This window comes from Typha angustifolia, chromosome 12, assembly GCF_048772165.1.
Source record: "Typha angustifolia cultivar Huaian chromosome 12, ASM4877216v1, whole genome shotgun sequence".
Classification (NCBI taxonomy): domain Eukaryota; kingdom Viridiplantae; phylum Streptophyta; class Magnoliopsida; order Poales; family Typhaceae; genus Typha; species Typha angustifolia.
This window is the reverse complement of record NC_133250.1, coordinates 1,377,537-1,398,051: the sequence shown is the minus strand read 5'-3', so window position 1 is coordinate 1,398,051 and position 20,515 is coordinate 1,377,537. Positions and strand designations below refer to the sequence as shown.

At 36.8% G+C, this 20,515-nt stretch overlaps 3 protein-coding genes and 1 non-coding gene across 7 annotated transcripts; 3 read left to right on the top strand and 1 right to left on the bottom strand.

Moving 5' to 3' along the window:
* The first annotated feature begins 285 nt into the window (after nucleotides 1-285).
* Nucleotides 286-2,810, top strand: LOC140772075 (probable protein phosphatase 2C 74). Its single transcript, XM_073113959.1, has 4 exons — nucleotides 286-869; nucleotides 1,178-1,351; nucleotides 1,892-2,062; nucleotides 2,167-2,810. The coding sequence occupies exons 1-4, from the start codon at nucleotides 345-347 to the stop codon at nucleotides 2,491-2,493; spliced, it is 1,197 nt and encodes a 398-aa protein (XP_072970060.1). The 5' UTR covers nucleotides 286-344; the 3' UTR covers nucleotides 2,494-2,810.
* An 818-nt stretch (nucleotides 2,811-3,628) lies between these two features.
* Nucleotides 3,629-8,102, bottom strand: LOC140772616 (mannan endo-1,4-beta-mannosidase 5-like). Of its 4 annotated transcripts, XM_073114769.1 has the most exons (8): nucleotides 7,670-8,102; nucleotides 7,402-7,596; nucleotides 7,194-7,316; nucleotides 6,865-7,067; nucleotides 6,169-6,785; nucleotides 5,410-5,756; nucleotides 4,079-4,105; nucleotides 3,629-3,974 (listed from the first exon to the last, which is right to left on the bottom strand). In XM_073114769.1, the coding sequence occupies exons 1-5, from the start codon at nucleotides 8,012-8,014 to the stop codon at nucleotides 6,296-6,298; spliced, it is 1,356 nt and encodes a 451-aa protein (XP_072970870.1). In that variant the 5' UTR covers nucleotides 8,015-8,102; the 3' UTR covers nucleotides 3,629-3,974; nucleotides 4,079-4,105; nucleotides 5,410-5,756; nucleotides 6,169-6,295. The 4 variants fall into 4 exon arrangements, 3 of the variants coding, with proteins under 3 accessions (XP_072970870.1, XP_072970869.1, XP_072970868.1); XM_073114768.1 differs by having other exon boundaries at nucleotides 3,629-4,105; XM_073114767.1 differs by lacking the exon at nucleotides 4,079-4,105.
* TRNAS-AGA (transfer RNA serine (anticodon AGA)) lies at nucleotides 6,265-6,346 on the top strand. The gene has a single exon. It is a non-coding gene; the product is annotated as a tRNA-Ser (tRNA).
* A 10,812-nt stretch (nucleotides 8,103-18,914) lies between the features above and the next one.
* On the top strand, nucleotides 18,915-20,515 carry LOC140771978 (mannan endo-1,4-beta-mannosidase 5-like). Its single transcript, XM_073113835.1, has 5 exons — nucleotides 18,915-19,253; nucleotides 19,327-19,521; nucleotides 19,607-19,729; nucleotides 19,818-20,020; nucleotides 20,104-20,515. Exons 1-5 carry the CDS (start codon nucleotides 18,915-18,917, stop codon nucleotides 20,513-20,515), a joined length of 1,272 nt encoding a protein of 423 aa, XP_072969936.1.

The window sequence follows — 20,515 nt, the reverse complement described above, 5'->3', positions numbered from 1 at the left end:
TCTCTCTCTCTCTCTCTCTCTCTCTCTCTCTCTCTCTATGTTTATGTCTATCTCTATCTTTGCCTATCAATTCCGTTGCCGACTTCGTAGCATTGAAAGCTTCCAACCTCTTCAGTGTTTGGACTCCAACAAATCCAAATTCTGCTGTTAGATTTCGTCACGTACTTTGACTGGTCAACGCTTCGAACCCAAGAGACTCCTTCCTCGATCCCTTTCCACAACCTTCACGCACATCTATCTATTTATCTATCTATCTATATATATAGATTTATAGATATATAGCAAAAGCTCTCATCTTTCTTCTCCTCAGATAGCAAGCAGGCAAATTAAGCCAAGAGAGGAAAATGGTGGTGTCCCAAGTTGTGTTCCTATGGTCGTTTCTAGATTTCCTTGTGGATTTGTTCCAAGAGCTCAGCAAGAGGATCTTGATGGCCTTGTACGCCAACTCTCCAAGCTCTCCTCCTCTTCCGTCCCTCTCCCGGAAGAGGAGGTTGAAGGAGGCGGCGGCGGTGATCATGCGAGTTGAGCACGACGACCTGCAGGCATTATTGGCCAGGGAGTCCGCGAGAAAGAATATGGCAACGTTCGCGGACAAGGAGGAGCATGTGGAGGAGACGGCGCAGCCCGGTCGAGGGGCGGGCGAAGGGACGCCGGCGCGTAAGATGAGGAAGAGGCCGGCGAGGTTGGTCGTACCGGAGTCTTTTGCGGCGTCGGAGTTCAGGGAGGTGGTGGTCAAGGCGAAGGAAGGAGCGGAGAGAGAGATGGAGGTGGAGGGGAGTGGATATTTTATGGCCAGTAAGAAGGGTCAAAGACTTGTGATGGAAGATGGATATGGTGTGATGATCAACATTAACGGGAATTCAAATGAGGTAATTAATTATTATTTGGATGTCGATCTCCTCTTGAAGTTATACTCATTTTCATTTCTTGTATCTCGAAATTTTGATTCCATATGCTACAATCATACAGCAAAGTTTCTTCTTTCTAATACAACTAATTCTATGTTGAATTATTAGGACAAAGATTTATTAGGAATGCCACACCACATTAGCATACAATTGCTCCAAAAAAACTTCTATTCAAGCTTCTTTATCTAATCAAATGAATTATAATATGAAGCTTCTCTCCTAACATGCATGTTTGAATGTTATGTGTATGTATATCTATATATATCCAGGCTTTCTTTGGTGTGTTTGATGGTCATGGAGGAAGAGCAGCAGTTGATTTGGTCTCTGAGAAGCTGGGGGAGAATATCATTGCAGCACTTTCTGAGATAGAGAAGGGAGAAGACCAAGTAAAACTGGCAATTAAGGCTGGCTATATGAACACAGATAGAGAATTCCTAAGTCAGGTAGGGAGCCAACTGCACATTACCTAACCTTATTAATGTGAAGAATGTTTTAACTTATTAGCCTTAAATAGATGCCTTTTGTTGTTGTTGTTGTTGTAATTAATTGTTTGGTGGCCTCATTTAGGTTGTCTTTGTCTGAAAGTTGACTTGATCAATTAGCAAATTGAATAAACAAATTGTAAGGTTCTTGTTTTTGGGAAAATCTATCAAGAACTCTTGATTCAATTAGCAAATGGAGTTAATACTCTTAAGTAAGATTTTTTTTAGAGTTAATTCAAAGTGTTTTTGAGACCTGAGATAAAAATATAGGTGTCAAATAATAAATGTTTATAAGGTAATGTGAATGATAATAAAGACAAGATATAGATTGTTTCTTATGAACTTTTGCACCAACCCAAAGGCCAGTTTCAGCACAAGAACTCACCTTTTGTCCTTCCCTTTTGGTCTCATAGATTTGGGTATTCATTAAGCAATTAGAGAAATTTAGGTACAACCATTTGCTCAATGACTAACAAAGAATGCTCTTTTGTTCATCAACAGGGTGTAAAAAGTGGAGCTTGTGCTGCCACAGTGCTTATAAAGGATGGGGAATTGCATGCTGCTAATGTTGGTGACTGCAGAGTGATCATGAGTATGAATGGAATAGCAGCTGCTCTAACTTCTGATCATAATGCTGGAAGGGAAGACGAACGGATTCGGATCGAGAACTTGGTAAGACTTAAGATTCTTCGCTAATATTTTCCAACTAGTTGAAGACTAGAAATTTGTTAGATTAGTAATCTCATATATTTGTTTGCTGTCTGAATCCATGACAGGGAGGATATGTGAACTACTGCAATGGAGTGTGGAGGGTCCAAGACTCGCTCGCCGTATCTAGGGCGATCGGAGACATGAACATGAAAGAATGGATCATATCAGAGCCCGAAACGAAGAAAATCCATCTGACTCGAGATTGCGAGTTCTTGATCATGGCCTCTGATGGATTGTGGGATAAGGTCAGCAACCAGGAGGCAGTTGATGTAGTTCTGAAACATGACAAGTCCATGAAATCATGCAAAGAACTCATAGACATTTGCCGCAGTAGGGGAAGCAGGGATGATGTAACAGTGATGGTGGTGGATCTACAAAGATTCTTAGAATGAGATGATTAGAAAAACAGAGAGAGAGAGAGAGAGAGAGAGAGAGAGAGAGAGAGAGAGAGAGAGAGAGTTTTGTAACAGAGATGAGAGAGTGGAATGATTCATGTAGATGATGAACTATGAGAGAAGACCAGAATGATACTTAGGTTGGTATAAGTTCATAACTCTGCCTGCCAAAATAGCTCATTGATCTTTGGAAGAGCAGTAGGTAGACAGGATTAAGGGTTTATAGGAGCCAAAACTTTACTTGTATATAATCCATTCATTACATTTTTTAAAGAATCAAAGGCTATGGATTGAACTTTTATTGGTCTCTTTTTCTTTGGTTTTTGAATAATTAATGAGACCCAAGTTTGGATAGGGAGTCCATGGTCTGGGTCTTCTAATTAACATGGAACAAGAAGCTTCCAAGTTGTTATTGGACTAAGGTTGTCATTCCAGTATGACCTTTTCCTTTGTGGTTGTGAAGAAGTCATTGATACTCAATTCTTAAGAAAGACAATAATAAATGCAATGCAGTGTTTGCACTGCTTCCAACCTCCAAACTTTGTACAATTTCAATAATTTCTCATAATACAAATACTAAAGATCCAAGTAACATAAATAAGAACTAAAATTACTCTTTTAAGAAGTCTTATACATTAATTCTATGCTTTTCTTTCAATTTTGAGTGAAATAAAGGAGGTTCTGGTGAACCAGTGGAAGATAGAACAGCATTACTGTCAGATATTAATAGGAACTTTCAGGGAACTTGCAGTTTAATTCAATTTAATTTTTTTTATTTGTAATAATGGATTCTAGTGCAGTCCGCATAGGTAAATTGCGTGAATTCTATTATAACAAAATGTGTATTAATTACAGAAAATATATGCACTTAGATTTATATGTTAAATGAAAAAAATTAAATATAATTAAATTTCATAAGACCTAATTTTTAGGTCTCTTTCTTCCTAAACGAGTAAAACGAGCATCATAATTATGTAGAATGACCATTGATATTGTAACAAAAGATCCTAGAAAACCTGGAGCAGAACGAGATAAGTCTAATGATGCAGGAAAAAAAATTGACTCTCATCATTTTCTTATTCAATTTTTTCGAAAAAAATCCAAACGAAAAGTTATAAATAATCACCATTAATGGGCACTGAAGAGTAGATTTTGTAGATCTACCAATTAACTGTTCATTTTACATAAATTTGATACACACTTTAGATAATTTTAGGAAAACTTGAGTTTCCTTATTAGCTGACAGCATGTTAATCAAAACACAGGCATACCTCTGAAATTAACAGATAGACATTTAGATGAAAAATGTCATCCAAATCCTAATACAGAGAAGTGCCAAGAAGAGCTGCATCAACGCACAGCAGGTCATGGCATATTCTGGCACAACCGTGTCATGACATCAGCCGTGCTGATCAGCGATACAATCCCATGCCAGAAGAAGATAATCCTTGCAATAGGCATTATAATTGAAGGTGCTCCTACAGATAGCATTTCGAGGAGAAAATGCACATTAGGAATACAACAAATGTGAATTGTATCAAGGCATAATTAGTTGCTTGTAATGGCAATGTTGATGGCTCACATAAAATAGGTCTACAAAGAAAAGAACCTGCAATGCCAAGAATGATAATGTCAAGAGAGCTCTCTACAAGTTCATCATGTACCTTAGAAATGTAAGAGCTTTTCCTTAAATAGTGCATTCACAAGGTCACAAAGGAAAATAGAAGATGAAATTGTTGTATAAAAAGAGTTCATCAAAAGACAAGCTTTGCGAGCATAAAAAAAGAATGATCTCAAGATATGAATATGACAGAATATGAACCTAACAAACAGAAAAATTGGCTATTTTTAAAATAGACAAGCTTCTAGTTGTAAATGTCTTGCAATGGATTCTGAATGAACCTTCAATATGAAAAATATCAGGAATTTGATTATATCAGATATAGGTTGGTCAATATCAGATATCATGGGCTTAATATTGTGGGGGCAGAGATGATGACGCCTACAGTATTACTTCACAAATGATGATGCCTAGAGTATAACATCACAAAAAGTTGCTCCAGCCAATAAGTACCCGATTCCATTTGAGCAAAAATAAATTGCACCGTGTTGAAATCTATCATTGACGGTCACAAAGTAGTAGTGTAGCTGAAATCGAAACTAGATTGAATCAGCCAATATTTTCACCTCATTATAATCATCAACTTGGTACTGCTTGGGTTAAACTTCTGTTTACCTATGACATAGTTAGGTTGTTCTACAAGACACTCTGCTCATTTTTCTCTTCCCCGAGCATGCACCCTTTTAAATAAGAGCATGTGCATGTCTTTGTTGCATATATATGGTCTTTGCATTCTTTGCAAATCATTGAACAGGAGTCCATATAGGAAAGAAAAACCAGCAATTACCGACACTCAATGGAATTTCAAGCTACCATTGCAAGACTCGATATATCAAGCAACAAAATGATCCAGTATAAGTACATTAAGTCCAACAAAGATTACAAAATAATCCACCACAAACTTGTCTCAGTTTTTGAAGTTGAATATTTGATTATGCTGCTTTATATAAAATTATCTCTCCTGGTCATTTCATGATAATGTAGATCAGTTTGCATGCTTTGAACTTGTTTTAAATTATATTAATAACTTATAACTCCTTAAGAAATAGCTGACAATGAGTTGGTTCTCTTAACTATTTCACTATCAGATATCTACTGTAATGATTAGAAAACAAAACATATGCAATATTCTACAAATCATCATTAAATATCCAAAAAAATCTATACCCTGATATTATTCTCTTGCAAGAAGTGTACAAAACATGAGATACATTGCAGCTGATTGTTTTCCATTTAACAGGAAATATTATCACCTCAACTAAATTGATACAATATCAAATCAAAACCTTTACCTCTACCCATGTTTTATTACCGCCCAGTTTTGGGAGGAATGATGGCCAGTTCATCTCCGTTCTTCAGAAACGTCGTTTTGGGAGCATATTCCCCATCCAATGCCAAAACCATGAAGCTATATATTTCCTCTAATTTGGGGAATTTGGTTAAGAGCTTACTCATGCAGTCTCCTACCGTGCTACCGGCCAGCATTTCAATAGATGCATCTGCCACTCCAGTGAGATCACGGGCTCTCGCGAAGAACAAGACCTTTTAATTTCGATCGCCGGGTCGTCGATCGCCTCAGATGTGTCGTTTCCTTTCTGGGTTTCAATCAATTCAGCAGTATAACCCACAGAAGAAGAATCTGATAGCAAATATTACAAATATATCACTCTCCAATCTCCGTCTACTTATCTATCAACGCAAATACTAAGAGAATCTAAGAAAGGATACACAAAAGCTAAAGAGCAAACTAATCGCTTGTCAGGTAAACTGGTAAAGACTCTAATAAGCACACAAAAAAGACGGTCATTTATAAAATAATTAATATCCAGACGTATCAAATAGAAAGGAAAGACAACATCTTGGGTTAGATTAAAAGCCAAACAGGAACATCTAAAGAATTTGGATTAGAAATTCAAAGACCGATTAGAAACCCAAACGAAATAATTATAGGAAAATAAGGATAAATCAAGAAGAAGAAGAAGAAACGTGACAAGAAGAGGAATCAAACCGAAGGATTAGAGGCGAAAGATGAGACCTTGAGTTGTTCTTACCATGGATGCGACCTTTGTCGTTTCAAGGAGGGCGAAAGCGAATCTTCTCTCAGTTTATTAATTATAATACATTAACTCTTGCAAAAATTTCTACTAGTGGACGTGCCGGAGTGGTTATCGGGCATGACTAGAAATCATGTGGGCTCTGCCCGCGCAGGTTCGAATCCTGCCGTTCACGAATTATATTTTCATTTTCTTTCCATGTTTTTTTCTCGGGCTTGCTCATCATGACTACATCATGGCGCGACCAACTCATGGTGTGAGCCAGCGCCGTCATCACGCGCGATTGTCTCGAGATCAACCCGGTGGTCGACGGATCCTGCGACAGCACGATCTCGTAGCCGTCGGAGTAGGAGTCCATCCCCTCCGCCATGATCTGCCACACGAGGCCGCCGCCCAAGGAGCCGCCGCCGGTCCTGGCGAAGCTGTAGATGTCGCTGTAGACAGCGGCGAGGTACAGGTCGCGCTCGTTCTCGGTGTATCCGGGGTCCTTCTTCGACTTGCCGAACTCGGCAAACACCAAGGGCTTTTGGAGGATCTTCCTCGCGTCGTCCCAGTGGCTCCACGTCCATCGCTGCATGAACGCCGTCTGCGATAGATCGGTCTGCCCGGATAACCTACCATTAAACAATAATTAATGAAGCACTAATTAATATCACATATATATCTCTTAATCTATCTTAATATATTATATACCATATGTCTGGGTATGCATGGATGGTGGCAAAATCTATCTCTTTGATGAGATTAGAGTCGATGTAGTCGGTGCCGACTTGGTAGCCCGGATTGTATTGCTTCTTTGCCGGGTTGGAATCGCCGTAGAATCCTTCCATCCCAATCTCCAGCATGTGTTTGTTGTCTAGAGATTTTGTGTAACTTGCCATCTCTTGCACCCAACCCTATATATATATATATATATATATATATATATATATATATATGTATATATATTGCAACGATCGAATTTAATTTAATTAGTTACATTTTAAGTCTAGCATGGAATTTAATTAAGTAATAAGTATTACGTTGATGGTTTTTCCGGAGTAGTCACACTGGCAGCGAGGTTCATTGATCAACTCCCATGCCATGATAGTTGCATCGTCTCTGTACGCCATTTTTGTGATGGTGTTCACCCTTGTTAATATACTCTGCCAAAGATGATCAAATTAAAAGTTATATTACAAGTTAATTGACTCGATTATGTCATATATATATATATATATATATATATACCTGTACGTGATTCTTGTAGTATCCCTTGACGACTGGATTGGTATAGAAATCGTCTTCGTTGGTGACAGCTGCACCCGCGTTACGAGCCCAATCCACGTACTGCGCTCGCCCTCCGAAGTCTTTGAAGTTATTCACCAAGCTCAAGATCAAACGAACGCCGTACTTTTGAGCCTCCGAGATCACAAAATCAAATCCCTACACCCATACCATTTAATATTATAACATATTCATTACCGTAATTATTGCTTTCCCTAACTAGTTTTTTAACCTCAAACACTTGCTCGTCGTAGACACCCGGCGACACCTGGAGGGCTCGGTCGCCGCCGTCGTTGAACGCCCACGTCCGGCACACCGTGAGCCCGTTGGCGGCCGCCTCGCGGAACACCTCCGAGACCTTGCTCCGCCCGGCGGGGTCCGCCGCGACGTGCAACATCCAGTAGGAGTTGAAGCCATTGAAGAGGAAAGGTTGGCCATTCAGTACAAACTCAGTCCCTTGCGTCCTAACAAATATATCATCATCACCAAGTGTTTGTCGAAACGCCCAATAGAAAGCTAAGAGCGCAAGACCTGCGCACAAAGTGCACAAGAGGCTACTAGTCTTGTAGTTGGCCATGTTTGGTGGTGAGTATGCTGGCTTCGTACTTCCCGGTGGTCTAACGAAATAGAAATTAATTAAGATGGAGGGATTAATCTACAATCTAGCATTGGATTCATAATGAGTGTCAGACTGGTGGGCAGAAGAGGAGTTGCAGCCAATCATTGGGTACAAATATTTAGGTGGGAGGCTCAGGTGAGTCGTTTAGAGCTACTAGTTAACGGTCTGATAGCTAGAAATCATAGAAAGAACCCAACTAACTTTCAAGGGAAGATAGAATATAGTTAATTAATACTGACGCATTAATTAATTTCAAGGGAAGATTTGGTATAACTTCTTCACTGAAAGGGGCAAATGGGGAAAATTGGTAATTGCCGCTGATCATAAAAAGTATTATAAGTTTAGTTAAATCTAACTAATTTATAATTAAAACACAATTTAGATCTAAAAATATTAGTTTGCTTGTATAAATTATTAAAACTATTTTCAAGCTATCCAATATTATTGAAAAGAATCAAAAAAGATAAATAGTGGCAATTCTAATATTTTTAAAGATCATAGTGTCAATTATTATATTTTGACACTATGATCTTGACCAACAAATTTACTTAGGAATTAAAACTCCTAATCGTATAAACAGCCATTTTTGTTGGGCCTTACTTATATATGACTTCACCAACAAATTTACTTGGGAATTAAAACCTAATTAAAGTTGCTCTAGCTGTTGCAGTCGCATAGAGTAGGAGTGGCAATCGGGTCGGATTAAACAAGTTCGGACTGTGTCAACTTTATCCTAACATAAACCAATTAATAAACAGATTGCATTTGGTAGACACGAACACAACTCAATTATTATATCGATAACACGACATGACTCGTCTAACCCATTTAATAAACAAGTCGTATCAACATGACTTGTCTAACTCATTTACCCTATATAAAATTTAAAATGTATTAATTTATCCTCTATAAATAATGTATTAAACAAACAAAATAACTTATTTTTAACTTAAAACTCATACAATATAAAAATTACAATTCTAATAACTCACCATAACATAAATCTGTATAATAATATTTAGAGTTTAAAATAAAGTTCCAACTCTTAACCTTAAATCCATACAATAAATTGTATAGAACAAAGTTTACAACAAATTCATCCAATAAGTTGTAATTTCAACTTTCAAATCTAAATCCCATAACAGTTAGAATAAAGTTAAAATTGATAATACAGATTACAAATAATTAAATATATAAGATATGTAGAGTGAAACATAATATGTTATATATACAAAAGGTAATATCTTGTGAAAATACCTAGATTGTCTTATATCTAAGAATTTGAGAAAATATCTCCTAGAAAAGGCATATAAATGCAAGAACCTCAATTCCCCCTAGATATTACAATCTATACAAGTACCTTATCAAGTATTTAGATCTATGTATTTGAGCATTCGGAGGATGAGCAAATCAAGCAATGCCGGGTGTTCTAGCTGGGTTTTGTTGGAATCAGAGAGTTAGTTCAATTGCTTTTTCTTAAACAAGTGCAATGGTGAATGGTAAAATATTTGGCACATCAAATTGGAAGGGCAATTTACCCCAGTATCCTAACTTCTACCGGTCACGATGACGAGGGCTTTCGATGAGGGTGGCGCGACATTAGGCGGCAAGCGTGAGAATAGGTGTTTCTGCCGGGGGGGGGAGGGGGGGGGGGGGGTGCTTTGGAGGCGACCGGAGATTGAGAAGTGAGAGCATGAGATCCTGAGTGATTTACGATTAGTTATAAGTATATATATATATATATATATATATACATGCAAGTTGGCAGATTGATTCGAACTTAAATATGACCCGATTATTAAAGGGATTATATGAGTTGATCCGTTTTTGACCCAAATCCGATTAGACTAAACACAAACTCAATTAAGAGTCGGTTATCATATCAGATTGAGTTAATTTTTGCCACTCCTAGCATAGATGTAGCACCTTTCAGCGGTGTTGCCACTATATTGTATAATAACTTTTATAATTTCGTGGTTCTTTGGTCTAAAAAAAAGAAAAAAGAAAAATGGGTTCTGCTTCAATAATTCCATCACCATCAATGGGAGAGTGAGGGTTGGAGTGATGTATCGGTTGATCCGATCATCCTTTTGAGAACGAATATATAAACAAAAAGGTGGATGTGACTCTCCGGTGGTAGATAAAGTTGCTAGGCAACCTTGCTGATCTTTTTTAGAAACAGTCAGCCTCATATTTCACCACTTTAATTATCACCGAGTGTTGTCGATAAGGTTTTAATCCAACTTCTCTTTTAAGTTCTTCTCTTATCTGCATTATTTTTCCATGCATTGTTATTCTTGTTGCATGTTCTACTTGAGGATAGTTAAGTTTTGATCTCGAAATCTCATTATTGTTGGTAATTTCATATATTTGGCATGAATTTTTATTAACTTTGAACTAAGTTTTAAATAGGGTTCACACATTGTTAATGATAGTTTAATGGTGGAATTAATTTAGCTCAAAGAGTACTTTATTGTCATATATTCACTTAGTCAAATCTATGAAGAGAAGTGAATGCAAATTGGCTCTAAAGTGGATATCATGACAATAAAAAATAAAGAAAACTAAGTTTAGTAGCATATAGATATCATGACAATAAAAAATAAAGAAAACTAAGTTTGGCATCATATAGGATATTTGAGAAATGTTAGTATGGTATATAAGTAACAAAGTTTTTTTTTGGCTTTGGCCCCCAAAAGGGGTACCTATTTTGTGGGTAAAGATTACTATGCAATTTAACTCACACGTGCGTGCCACCCAGCTCGGCTCGGTTCGATTTGCACAGGTCAAGTCTAATTTTTTGCCAGATACGGGTTCAAATCTGGTCTAGTTTAAATTGGTTGGTTGGTTGAACCTGCTCGAAGTTGAAGTAGTGTGTCCCTTTGTTGAACAGTTAATCAGTCAGTTAGTTGGTTGAACCCAACCCAAAATGGTGCATCCCTTCATGTTGTAACTATTAATTGGTTTCAGACCTGAAATGGTACATCCCTTCACGTTATAACTATTAATTGGTTTCAAACCCAAAATGGTGCATCCATTCATAACCATTTGCATCCTTTCGTCAAGCCTATTTAATTCTATAAATAGGCTGTCAGTCTGTATAATTATATATACAAAAATTTGATTCATTTCTTCTAAGTCTGGGTCGAGTCTTAAGTTAGAGTCTGCATTTGAGAAAGAGCACAGCACGGTTCAGGTTCAACAAGGCATTCGAATAGTTGCTTCCTTTTGAGTGCAAAACAATCGTTGTATCCTGGGAGACCGACGTCCACTGTTCTAGAAGCAATCGGTGGAGGGCGAATTGATCTTAAGGAGATAGTGTTCAATACTAGACTCGAGTATTTATTTTTTATCGAATTTTTTGTAACTCTTTGGATTCAGATTGCTACCACCAACAATCTTAAGACCAATTTTTTGGTAGTTACTCTGATTTTTATCAGTGTTCTTTTCTTATGATCGGATTTTTATTTTTATTTTATTCTTTTAGATGGTTGAAATAGTAAAAATAGTACTATTACCCCTATCCAATACCTACAGTTCATGAAGAAAAGCCTGAGAAGTTCTGTGGTGCAAAATTTAAGAGATGGCAACAGAAAATGCTCTTTTATCTGACCACCTCAAACTTGGCTAAATTCTTACATGAAGATGTGCCTGAACTCCAAAATGAGGAAAGTGATATGATAGGCAAGTAGTTATGCAGTGGATGCGTGGAAGCATGCCGACTTCCTTTACCGAAACTATATCCTCAATGGACTGGACAACTCGTTGTATAACATGTATAGTTCAGTAAAAACATCTAAGGAATTATGAAAATCTTTAGACAAAAAATACAAGACAAAAGATGCTGGTGCAAAGAAATTTATAGTCGATAAATTTCTTGAGTATAAGATGGTTGACACTAAACCAGTGATTAACCAGGTGCAAGATCTTCAAGTGATAATTCATGAGATTCACGTTGAAGGGATTGTGATTAATGAATCATTCCAAGTGGCGGCTATTATTGAAAAATTGCCACCGTCTTGGAGGGATTTCAAAAATTACCTAAAACACAAGCGCAAGAAAATAACACTTGAAGAACTTATTATCAGATTGATGATAGAAGAAGACAATCGTACTACTGAAAAGAAAATTAGAAGCCAGTACATGTCAAAGGCAAATGTTGTGGAGTCCACAAAGGACAAGAAAAAAAAGCATACCGACAAAGGCTCTAAAAGTGGTGATGCAAAGAAGTTCAAGGGCGAATGCTATATCTGTGACAAGCAAGGGCATTGTGCTCAGGACAGCCGTTTGCACAAAAAGGAGAACTCTGAAAAGAAGAAGCCACAAGCCAATGTAACTGAAGTGGAAAACCTTCGTTCTGATGTCGATGACATGCACCTCTCCACTGTTGTTTCCGAAGTAAATCTGATTGGTGGTAATCCTAAAGAATGGTGGGTAGACACTGAAGCTACTTGACAAATTTGTGCCAACAAGTGGATGTTTTCATCTTATCAAACTACAACAGATGAAAAACTTTAGATGGGCAATTCAGCGACTTCCAAGGTGGAAGGAATAGGGAAGGTCGTGTTAAAGTTGACTTCTGGAAAAGAACTTATTCTTAATGATGTTATGCATGTGCCCGACATTCGAAAGAATTTGGTTTCAGGATTATTATCGAGTAAGAAAGGTTTTAAGTTGGTATTTGAGTCTTATAAGTTGGTACTTATAAAAATTGGCATGTATGTTGAAAGAGGCTACTTGTTAAATGGCCTCTTTAAGATGAATGCAATGATTGTGACTCCAAGAATGAATAAAAATGAATCTTCTTCCTGCTTGAGTCTTGTGAAATTTGGCATGGTAGATTATGACATTTAATTATGGTACATTGAGTAGATTAATTAATCTCAATATGTTACATAATTTCTAAATTGATTTAAATAATAAATGTGAAATATGTGTTGAAGCCAAATTGGCTAAGGCTTCGTTTCATTCCATTGAATGAAGTACAGAATCTCTAGAACTTATACATACCGATATATGTGATTTGAAATTTGTTCAAACTAGGAGTGGAAAAAAATATTTTATTACTTTTATTGACGATTGCACAAGATACTGTTATGTGTATTTGCTAAGAAGCAAAGATGAGGTATTAGAAATGTTTATACATTTCAAAATTGAGTTTGATAACCAACTTAGCAGAAAAATTAAAATACTAAGAAGTGATAAAGGTGGTGAATATGAGTCACCATTTGCACAAATATGTGTAGAAAATAGAATTATTCATCAAACAACGGCTCCTTATGCTCCATAGTAAAATGGTATTGCTGAACGTAAGAATGGAACTCTGAAAGAGATGATGAATGTCCTGTTAATAAATTTGGTTTACCCTAGAATTTGTGGGGGGAAGCTTTGCTTTCTGTAAATCACATTCTCAACCGGTTACCCCAAAAGAAATTGGATAAAAAACCTTAATGAGTTATGGAAAGGTCGAGAACCTAGCTATAAATTCTTAAGAGTATGGGGGTGCCTAGCAAAGGTTGCAATTCCAATTTCTAAAATAACAAAAATTGAACCTAAAACTAATGATTATATATTCATTAGTTATGCTCATAACAGTAGTGCACATCGATTTCCTAGTTCACAAATCAGATAATTCTGAGGTACATGAGAATATAATTATTGAGTCTAGAAAATGCATCATTCTTTAATATTTCCATATAAATCTACATCAAAAGTAAGTTCTCTTAAAAGAACTTATGAAAATAAGCAAGATCAAGAGTCCATGTAAGAAGGAAATGGTAATGAACCTAGACGAAGTAAGAGGGCAAGGACTTTTCTAAAATATTTGTTAGAAAAAGAACCTCAGAGTTATAAGGAAATAATGTTTACTCCTGAAGCTCCTTTATGGAAAGAAGTTATTGATAGTGAAGTTGAATCCATTTTGCAAAATCATACCTGGGAATTAGTAGATCTTCCACCAGGGTGTAAACCTTTGGGTTACAATGGATCTTCAAAAGGAAGATGAAAGCAGATGGTTCAATTGACAAATACAATGTGAGACTTGTAGTCAAAGGATATAGATAGATAGAGGGAATATATTACTTTAATACATATTCACCTGTAACAAGAATAACGTCTATCCGATTAATAATTACTTTTGCGGCATTATATAATATGGAAATACATCAGATGGATGTGAAAACTGCATTCTTGAATAGTGAATTAAATGAAGAAATCTATATGGAACAACCCGAAGGGTTTGTGGCTCTAGGACAAGAGAGAAAGGTGTGCAAATTAGTTAAGTCTCTTTATGGGCTTAAATAAGCACCTAAACAATGGCATAAAAAATTTGATCTGGTTATGATTTCAAATGGTTTTCATGAATGTTATAAATACATTTATGTGAAATACACTTTAGATAATTATGTCATCGTATGTCTTTATGTGGATGACATGATAATAACTGGTAGCAATATTAATGTCATTAAATCTACTAAGAACATGTTGGCTAACAAATTCGATATGAAAGATATGGGAGTTGCAGATGTGATTCTTGGCATAAAGATCACTAAGGCAACTGAAGGGTATGTTATATCTAAATTACATTATATTGAGAAATTACTCGATAAATTTGATAAAGATAATAACAATATAGCCAGAACAACTATAGATGTAAATCTTTATCCCACAAAGAATACAAGTGAATATATATCTCAGTTAGAATATTCTTAGATAATAGGCAGTTTGATGTACGTCATGAATTGCACTCGTCTGGATATTACGTACTCCGTGAGTAAACTGAGTAAATATACAAGTAATCTAAGTAGTAATCACTAGAATGCGATAGTTAGAGTATTTATATATTTAAGATACACTACTAATTATGGATTATACTATTCAAGACATCTAGCAGTATTTGAAGGGTACAGTGATGCAAACTAGATTTCTAATATAAAAGATACTAAATCCATGAGCAGATATATCTTTACACTTGGGAGTGCATTTATTTTATAAAAATCTTCTAAACAAACATGTATAGCCAGATCTACTATGGAATTTGAATTTATAACATTATATAAGGTTGGAGAAGAAGCAGAGTGACTTCGAAATTTCTTAGAATATATTCCTATGTGGCCAAAACTTGTGTCCACAATTTGCATACATTGCTATAGTTAATCAGCTATAGGAAGAGCACAGAGTCAAATGTATAATGATAAATCACGACATATACGTCGTAGGCATAATACAGTGCCACAATTAATCTCAAATGGTATAATATCCATTGATTACGTGAAACCAAAAAATAACATCGCGCATCCATTAACAAAGGGTTTAATAAGAGATCAAGTATATTGTTCATCGAGGATAATGGGTTTGAAGCCTACCACCTAGAGTAACGACACAACGGCAACCCAACCTAGTTGACTGGAGATCTCAAGATCTAAGTTCAAAGGGATAACCGAGTTGTGGGAGCATTATCTGAAATCACTAAGGAATTAAATTTCTTACACCTTTTCTATGATGACATAGTGATAAACCTATACTAAGTGTTAGGGTAAGCAATGATTTTAATGACTCTTATACTTTGAAAATCCAAGTGGAGTATGGCAGGATACTCTTAATAAGAAGTCACATATGTGAGTGTGAAGTGGGCCGCTTCTATGAGATGATTAGGCTAAATCTCTAGAGCACTCAAAGAATTACTAAGCACGTCTAGGGCCGAAATAGACACAACATATAAAACCGACTGTGTTGAAAAAAGCTGTGTGGGTATTATTATCTTGGTTTATACAAAAGTTGAATAGTTCAAGACATCAAGTTCACTGGTTAGCGAATAAATCATATAATACTTCACTATGGAAAGTTAAAAGCCAAAAGCTACCTATTCTGATGCGATAACTTTTCGTTGTACTCTCGATCAAGTCTGCATTTCATATGCATTTTTAGCCAATTCATTCATGTGGGGATTGTTGGTAATTTCATGTATATGACATGAATTTTTATTAACTTTGAGCTAAAAGTGGGGTCCACACATTATTAATCATAGTTTAATAGTGGAATTAATTTAGCCCAAAGAGTACTTTATTGTCATATATTCACTTAGTCAAATCCATAAAAAGAAGTGAATGAAAATTGGCTATAAAGTGGGTATCATGGAAGAAACCTAAGTTTAGTATCATATTGGATATTTGAGAATGTTAGTATGATATATAAATAACAAACTTCTTATGAGCTTTGGGCCCCAAAAGGGATACCTATTTTGTGGGTAAATATTATTATGCAACTTAACTCACACGCGTACACCGCCCAGCCTGACTCGGCTTAGTTCGGTTCACATGGGTCAAGTCTAATTTTTTGCCTGATACGGGTTCAAATTTGGTCTGGTTTGGATTTGTTGGTTGGTTGAACCCGACCCGGAATGGTACATCCTTTCACATTGTAACTGTTAATTGGTTTCAGACCCGAAATGGTGTATCCATTCGTGGCCATTTGCATCCTTTCATCGAGCATGTTTAATTCTATAAATAGGCTGTCAGTCTGCATAATTATATATATAAAAATTTGGTTTATTCCTTCTAAGTCTGGGTCGAGTCTTAAGTCAGAGTCTGCATTTGAGAAAGAGCATAGCATGGTTCAGGTTCAACAAGGCATTCGAATAGCTGCTTCCTTTCAAGTGCAAGGCAGTCATTGTATCTTGGGAGACCGACGTCCACTGTTCCAGAAGCAATCGATGGAGAGCGAATTGGTCTTAAGGAGATAGTGTTCAACATTAGACTCGACTATTCAGAATTTCATATTCTGTAATCTGTAAGTTTATTTAATTAATTTATTTTTTTTTATCGGATTTTTTGTGACTCTTTTGATTCAGATTATTACTGCCAACAATTGTTTCCTCCATTGTTGGAACTTCCGTAATTCTAAGTATATAATCTGTGGAGGAGTGGATATTTGTGTTACACCACCACTTAGCTAGAGACAATCATCGAACCCAATCCCTAGGTTGTTTTACCACGAAACACCATAGATAGCCTTCCACACATTTGTTGACTGTCTTAGGCTATCCTATGCAGAATTAAAAGTCTGGAGTGTAGAAGGAGCCTTAGATTTTATCAAAGCTGGCAAGTGTTGAAGATTGGCTCAAATCAATTGGATCCGTTCAAGTAGACTTGTAGCAAATCAGTGTTCATGGCTCCATGTGCCGGGGCATTTGAACGGGCCTTGGGGAAGTACGAATGCCTAGACTCGCCCTAGGAGCATGGGAACACAATTTTGCATTTTAGATTGGCGTTACAAGTGTTTGAATGCATGAGAGGCTTTTCTTCTCCATCAAATCACCCCTATAAAATATTAAGTTGGGATTTTAGGGTTAGATAAATGATTCAATGATAACTATTAATTTCTCTCTCCTAATTCAACGATTAAGATTAAATAATACTAAATAAAATTAACCAGAAGTACCGATCACTTTTCTACATTGTAAGGGTAAAATAGTCATATCTTATTTCTCTCTCTTAGCTATCCATTTTTTATAAAATAATAATAAATTGGTAGAAGTTGGCACTCGTATTATTAAAAAAACGGTTATAAGGATAAGTAATAAGAAAATATTTAAATTCTAGTTTATTTATCAATTAATCTAGTCACATATATAAAATGTCTTATATACCTTTTAATTTATCAGCAGATGAAAATAATTTTTAATAACTAATCGGTTAGTATTGAATCATTGCTCTTAGGATTATTATGTAAAGGAAAAACCTAAGATATATAATCACCATTATATTGAGGCCAGTGAAAGTAAACACATTGTCGAACTACGTAAATCTAACTTCTCTCTTCTCTATAAATCAATTTTAGTAGGAGTTCGTATTCGATTGCTATCTCTCTACCATTACCAACTTATTTATAGTGCAAGGCAAACAAAATTCATTTGATGGATATCTCGTGAACTTTTTATTAAATTTTTAATCACTTTGCCGGTCTTTATGGTTTCCTATTGAAAAAATAATAATATTGTAGCTATCTAAAATATAAAAGGGAGAAAGATTGAGATGAAAGAAGCATAAACAAAAAGATTTTTACAAAAAAAAATATATATTATTTTTCTAATTAGTTGTTATAAAACAAAAGGAGAATTTTAGTATTTTAATGTTAAAATTAGTGTCGTAAGGTAGTTACATCTAGGTTAAATCCAGGGTTAAATATATTTTACTATCTTCCTCTTACATTCAAAATCACTTACTCTCTGTGCTTCAAAAAATCTTAAACTAGTCACGTAAGATCAAATGAGCAAAATATTTTATCGTATTTGTTAAACAAGATATACAGATTTTTTATATAATACCACTAAATGACAAAAAAAAGTCACGATGATCACTTAAATTTTTTAAAACAAAACTAATGGTCGCACTTTAGTCATAAGTATATGAATTAGTTTAAGACTTTTTAAAGTACACGAGGGTAAAATATATATTTAACCCTTTAAAACTATAATAGGAATTGAGTGACAAATGAAATTAAGTTTATAGGTGTAAAGATTACCCTACTCTTTTAGTGGTATTTATGGAAAAGATCCTATATTTTATCAGTTAAGTCGTTAGCCGTTTAGCCCTCCTAACGCAACGGCCCACATGAGTGCACCGTTACCAATTAATTACTTAGCTCTATATATAATCGCACGCATTTATTGACCACAGCCTTTTCCGCCCACCAATCTCACTACTCTTTCCAAATCCCATGCTAAAATTTTGAAGCCCTTCTATATCTTTGTACATAAATTAGACCACCGAAATCTATCGTTGCTGCTTCTTGAAGAAATCTAACTCTATAAATCCTCAGACCCAACTCAACTTTGAGCCAACCAACAACGACACCAAACATGGCCAACAACAAGACTAGTTTGTGCACTTTGTACGCAGGTCTTGCACTCTTAGCTTCTTGTTGGGCGTTTCCACAAACACTTGGTGATGGTGATATATTTGTTAGGACGCAAGGGACTGAGTTTGTACTGAATGGCCAACCTTTCCTCTTCAATGGCTTCAACTCCTACTGGATGTTGCACGTCGCGGCGGACCCCGCCGGGCGGAGCAAGGTCTCGGAGGTGTTCCGCGAGGCGGCCGCCAACGGGCTCACGGTGTGCCGGACGTGGGCGTTCAACGACGGCGGCGACCGAGCCCTCCAGGTGTCGCCGGGTGTCTACGACGAGCAAGTGTTTGAGGTTAAAAAACTAGTTAGGGAAAGCAATAATTACGGTAATGAATATGTTATAATATTAAATGGTATGGGTGTAGGGATTTGATTTTGTGATCTCGGAGGCTCAAAAGTACGGCGTTCGTTTGATCTTGAGCTTGGTGAATAACTTCAAAGACTTCGGAGGGCGAGCGCAGTACGTGGATTGGGCTCGTAACGCGGGTGCAGCTGTCACCAACGAAGACGATTTCTATACCAATCCAGTCGTCAAGGGATACTACAAGAATCACGTACAGGTATATATATATATATATATATATATATGACATAATCGAGTCAATTAACTTGTAATATAACTTTTAATTTGATCATCTTTGGCAGAGTATATTAACAAGGGTGAACACCATCACAAAAATGGCGTACAGAGACGATGCAACTATCATGGCATGGGAGTTGATCAATGAACCTCGCTGCCAGTGTGACTACTCCGGAAAAACCATCAACGTAATACTTATTACTTAATTAAATTCCATGCTAGACTTAAAATGTAACTAATTAAATTAAATTCGATCGTTGCAATATATATATATAGGGTTGGGTGCAAGAGATGGCAAGTTACACAAAATCTCTAGATAACAAACACATGCTGGAGATTGGGATGGAAGGATTCTACGGCGATTCCAACCCGGCAAAGAAGCAATACAATCCGGGCTACCAAGTCGGCACCGACTACATCGACTCTAATCTCATCAAAGAGATAGATTTTGCCACCATCCATGCATACCCAGACATATGGTATATAATATATTAAGATAGATTAAGAGATATATATATATGTGATATTAGTTAGTGATTCATTAATTATTGTTTAATGGTAGGTTATCCGGGCAGACCGATCTATCGCAGACGGCGTTCATGCAGCGATGGACGTGGAGCCACTGGGACGACGCGAGGAAGATCCTCCAAAAGCCCTTGGTGTTTGCCGAGTTCGGCAAGTCGAAGAAGGACCCCGGATACACCGAGAACGAGCGCGACCTGTACCTCGCCGCTGTCTACAGCGACATCTACAGCTTCGCCAGGACCGGCGGCGGCTCCTTGGGCGGCGGTCTCGTGTGGCAGATCATGGCGGAGGGGATGGACTCCTACTCCGACGGCTACGAGATCGTGCTGTCGCAGGATCCGTCGACCACCGGGTTGATCTCGAGACAATCGCGCGTGATGACGGCGCTGGCTCACACGTTAAGCCGGCCGGCCGGCGAGAGGGGTGCCATGATCAAGAGGAGACGATGA

Coding starts and splice junctions, on each gene's coding strand:
- LOC140772075 (XM_073113959.1), top strand. CDS start 345: ATGGTGGTGTCCCAAGTTGTGTTCCTATGGTCGTTTCTAGATTTCCTT. Junction 870..1,177: donor TTAACGGGAATTCAAATGAG/GTAATTAATTAT, acceptor ATATATATCCAG/GCTTTCTTTGGTGTGTTTGA. Junction 2,063..2,166: donor GGATTCGGATCGAGAACTTG/GTAAGACTTAAG, acceptor AATCCATGACAG/GGAGGATATGTGAACTACTG.
- LOC140772616 (XM_073114768.1), bottom strand. CDS start 8,014: ATGGCCAACTACAAGACTAGTAGCCTCTTGTGCACTTTGTGCGCAGGT. Junction 7,597..7,669: donor ACGACGAGCAAGTGTTTGAG/GTTAAAAAACTA, acceptor GTATGGGTGTAG/GGATTTGATTTTGTGATCTC. Junction 6,786..6,864: donor CATGCATACCCAGACATATG/GTATATAATATA, acceptor GTTTAATGGTAG/GTTATCCGGGCAGACCGATC.
- LOC140771978 (XM_073113835.1), top strand. CDS start 18,915: ATGGCCAACAACAAGACTAGTTTGTGCACTTTGTACGCAGGTCTTGCA. Junction 19,730..19,817: donor ACTCCGGAAAAACCATCAAC/GTAATACTTATT, acceptor ATATATATATAG/GGTTGGGTGCAAGAGATGGC. Junction 20,021..20,103: donor CATGCATACCCAGACATATG/GTATATAATATA, acceptor GTTTAATGGTAG/GTTATCCGGGCAGACCGATC.